This window comes from Bombyx mandarina, chromosome 07 (genome assembly GCF_030267445.1).
Source record: "Bombyx mandarina strain Sakado chromosome 07, ASM3026744v2".
Classification (NCBI taxonomy): Eukaryota; Metazoa; Arthropoda; class Insecta; order Lepidoptera; family Bombycidae; genus Bombyx; species Bombyx mandarina.
In genome coordinates, this window is record NC_143214.1 from 3,993,627 (window position 1) to 3,998,395 (window position 4,769).

The following is a 4,769-nucleotide window of genomic DNA, read 5'->3' on the forward strand; positions in this document are numbered from 1 at the left end:
GCCCATGGACTTTAGCAATGCCAGGGGCAGAGCCAAGCCGCTGCCTACCGCTTAATACTCTCCACAAGCCTCGTTTGAAGAAGGACATGTCTTAGCGCTCGGGAAACACCGTGGAGGGGAGCTCATTCCATAGCCGGATGGTACGTGACAAAAAAGACCTCTGGAAACGTACTGTGGATGACCGCAGTGGCTCCAGGTAGTATGGATGAACTCTACTCCGGTGGCGAGCGGCGCGATGGTAAAAAACGAGATGCCGGTATCATCTCGAACAATCCCTCAGAGCACTCCCCGTGGAACATACGGTACAAAATACAGAGGGAACCGAAGTCCCTCCGCCGATTGATGATTGGGTTGATGTATATGCGACATTTTCGGAACCACTGTCCGAGGGTTAACGCTGCACTCTGGAGTTTACTCGCGATTAGGGACTTGTTTCTACTTGAGTAGTAAACGGTTGTGTTGTCAGCGAATAAGGCTAGCTGGGTCGGTGGCGACCGGGGAATATCGTTAATAAATAAACTAAATAGGAGCGGAGAGAGAACGGAGCCTTGCGGGACTCCAACCGTGAGTGGACACTGAGATGGTGCTCCTTACTTGTATCCTGCATAACGCAAACGAATAAATAAATAGAGACCTTACTAAAAATCGCATAGAATAGCCCAAAAAACGTTCAGGAAGCTTCAACAGCGCCTTAGAGCTGGGGTATAAAGCAAACAAGGTAAGTGCGAACGAGCGTAACAACAGTAAATTTAAAGTATGAATTCGGATTGAAACTTCACAATACATTATTTTGAGTAATAGTCCATTTTTCCAACTGGAACGCAAAGTTTCTGCACCATTTTCTGACATTTGTAAGATTGCACAAGTTTGGGAAAATGCTTTAAAATTATTGGACAAGGCTTCTCGAATTCTTTCAAAAAGTCTACTTACCTCTTGCTATTAACAGCTATTAACTGAGAGATTACTTTACCACGTACCATCCAGAACTTCCCGTATTGTCTTATCTCACTTTTTTTATTGCATTTCATTTAATTCCGTAATAGTTTTATTTTTAAACTACAGACAGGACTATAAAATATTATAAAAGCTTAGTTTTATGGGCAGTACCTCTTTGGCCTGTCTAACTTCGCAACATAGGTATTGGTTCTCAAATTTAAGATGTATTATCTGTGGTAGATAGAACAGACAAAGCTGTATGGGCTTTGATCCCCTTGCCTTTTCTAATAAGGAAAAATTGTACCAAAAAAACTGTGGTACATAGTATTGTCTATGCCACATTAAAAGTTTGAACTTCATTGAGCTTTCTTTCAAACAAAAATAATAACGATTTTATACACTTACAGTTAATTAACTAATTGAAAACCAACACAAAGCTTTGTTATAAACTAAAGTCTGCTGTAAGTTCATATATAATTTATAATCTATGTGCAATACGCAAAGCAAGAACACATTTATAATCACTTCTAGGTGTGGCATACAAACATAAATTCGTGGTAAACATAGCTTTCTTTACTTCCAGAGGCTTCATGGGAATAGTTTTTAACGTTGAATAAGGTAGTTAAAAAAAAACAAAATGACTGTGCTGGAATCGTGTTGGTCTCCTTGCATTTGGTCCACTGATACTAAAATGGGAAGCAAGTTGGTAGCGGTTTATAGTACCGCTATGAGCATAGTGCTGATTACGTTCATTGGATACCAAATGGACGGAGGCGATTCAACGCAGCTGTGGAACCCATTATTTGAAGCTGATGTTCGCGGATGTAAGTTTAAAAATCGAAGTAATTTTTGTAACATAAGGAAACAATTCCAAACATTTCACCTACCTACACCTGCGATATTAACTAATCCGGCGTGTACTACTTCATATTTTAGATAAAACGCAAGAAACTTAAAACACCTGTGAAAATTGAGATACCTATTCATTTTTAAACCTGACCCAGCAAAATTATGATTCCAAATTGTGACCAAAGAACATAATATAAATTTAAATTCAGAACACCACACGGCACTGTCTAGTCTAAATTAAACTAAAATTAAGGAACCTAACTAACTTAAAACTTTCTAATTACAGCCTTACAAATATTTGGAACAATATTTATAATAATATTGACGCTGTTGATAATTTTTTCAATTTTAATGGTAAGTTGAAAAGATATTTTGATATTATTATTGGATTAAAGTACGAGAAGATTAGCATTAGTCTAGTTCTATCTGCTGATGTAAAAGTTTGAAGTTAAAATTTCTTTGTGCATTTGCTATATTCCAGACTCCAAAAAAGCACTGATGATACTTTTAACAATTAAAATAATTAATATAAATGAAATATTTTGGTTCTTACACTATATTGATTGACACTGTATTTATTCACGGTTGTCTTTACGGCCTTTTATAAACATTTTCTACTCTGTAGATTACTACTCTTTCAGTGAAATGTATTCGTTTTCCAGTGAAAGTATTTTCTTACTCAAAACTGAAACTAGCTCATAACAAACAAATATTTGTATGATACACCTTACAAAAAACTTGTTATATAGAAAAAGTATATTATCAGACTAAAAGGATCCTTGTTTCTTACGTGTATAACATAACATTAATCAAATGTATGTAATGCTATGGTTGTTCATGAGTGCTCATTTTTTTTATTGTTATCAAATATAAATTTCTGATTTTTTATTATAAAATGGAAGTGTAGAATAATAAGCCCTTAAGAGGCTCAGCATCACTGCCTGTTTCTGCTACAAATCAGTAGGGTTGTAGTTAGAATGGTGCGAGCTATTAAACCAAACAACTGACTTACATCTCCACTACTGGTATTCATGATTCAGTGCTAAAATAATAAAATAATTCAGTGGTTACATTTTAGTGAATTGAAAATAAACATACATGAATAAAAAAAAATGTTTTCGATTTTCCAGGTCATAGGCATCAACATATGGATGAGAGGTTTTATATTACCATGGCTCGCAACAATGGGATTCATCATAGTATTTCAATTAATTTTTGGTCTTTGGCTGCTGGGTGGATATTATATTTATGTAAGGAAACTACTACTGTTTACTAGTTGTCGTGGCCTAAAGGATAAAACGTCCAGTGCATTCGTGTTGAGCGATGCACCGGTGTTCGAATCTCGCAGGCGGGTACCAATTTTTCTAATGAAATATGTATTTAACAAATGTTCACGATTGACTTCCACGGTGAAAGAATAACATCGTGTAATAAAAATCAAACCTGCAAAAATTATAATTTGTGTAATCACTGGTGGTAGGACGTCTTGTGAGTCAGCAGCAGTGATGCGTTTCGGTTTGAAGGGTGGGGCAGTCATTGTAACTATACTTGAGACCCTAGAACTTATATCTCAAGGTGGGTGGCGCATTTACGTTGTAGATGTCTATGGGCTCCAGTAACCACTTAACACCAGGTGGGCTGTGAGCTCGTCCACCCATCTAAGCAATAAAAAAAAAGGAAAATAATAATTGAACAGTGATGAATTATAATTACCACTACTTTAACCGCTTAATCCTGCATTTATTATTTTCATTTTTAGTATCGACCTTTGGAATGATTTGGCATACTATTTTTGTGATTAGGAATGACTGTAAAATTGTGATAAATTTTGATATAGAACTTATATCTCAAAGTAGGTGGCGGCATTTACGTTATAGATGTCTCTGGGCTCCGGTAACCACTTAACACCAGGCGGACCGCGAGCACGTTTACTCACCCAAGAAATAAAAAAAAACATTGCATACTCTACTTGATTCATTGAAAATTTATTTTTTGTTGGCCCAAAGTATTTAATCAAATTTTTCTCATTACAGTTGGACGCCACATTTGCAGCTCTGGCTGATTTCTTATGGATGGCATATAATGTAAGTTTGAATTTATATAATGTGTATTACTAATTAATGTACGATTTTAAACATATACATAAATAAACATACCATATTTGATGACACAGTACATATTTTTACAAGACTCTTCCTGATAGAGATTTCAAAGTTGACGTAGTGATTGAGTATGATACAAGTCTGGATGTATGTTTCTATAAACAATAACCTAGAAGAAGATCCTAGCTTAAGACTATTAAATGTGGAGTGCTTGGTCACTGCAACTATGTATTTAGCACAAAGAGGTTGTGATTTCATAGCCATTGAAATTGAAACAAGATTTAAAGTTTTATTTAAATTTGGAATTGGTGAACACTGGATTAAAATGCCTGTCCTTTTTTTTAATAATAACGCTTTCTTTTTTAATAATGAAGACATTTTTTTTTCCAGATATACTGTTGGCTGTGCGTGTTTTCTCAGTACCAAATAATATTGGAAATGCAATCTCCAAATATTGAAATATTAGTTGAATATTAAGTTTCTATGACCTACTTTATTTAAGGAAAGAAAAAAAACATCTACTAAGGTTTTTTAAGTAAACAAATGCAAGCTAAACGCGTAAGTTACACTTTAAAGAAAATCTATGGCCATTAATTCATAATACGTACTCAAATTTAATCAAAAAATTCCAATGTGTTCTTTTTATTTAATAAGTTTCTTTTTAACCTCAGATTTAGATATTAGTAATTTTAGATTTAAGCTACCTCTCACATTACAAAATACATATATATATTTTTAAAGGTGAAAAAAATGCTATAAATTTGCTTTGAATCTCAATATATGGAATGCAGCCTGATTACATTTTTGCTTGAAATTTAAAAGTAAAAGCTTAGATTAAAAAACTTGGAAACATAATGAATATCACATCAGAATTATATAAAG

General features: G+C 34.3%; 1 protein-coding gene across 1 annotated transcript; it reads left to right on the top strand.

The window, feature by feature from the left end:
* Window positions 1-1,260: 1,260 nt before the first annotated feature.
* pasi1 (septate junction component pasiflora 1) lies at window positions 1,261-4,504 on the top strand. The gene is made up of 6 exons (XM_089728618.1): window positions 1,261-1,397; window positions 1,520-1,760; window positions 2,072-2,139; window positions 2,916-3,035; window positions 3,819-3,869; window positions 4,278-4,504. Exons 2-6 carry the CDS (start codon window positions 1,574-1,576, stop codon window positions 4,362-4,364), a joined length of 513 nt encoding a protein of 170 aa, XP_089584744.1. The 5' UTR covers window positions 1,261-1,397; window positions 1,520-1,573; the 3' UTR covers window positions 4,365-4,504.
* The last annotated feature ends 265 nt before the right edge of the window (window positions 4,505-4,769 follow it).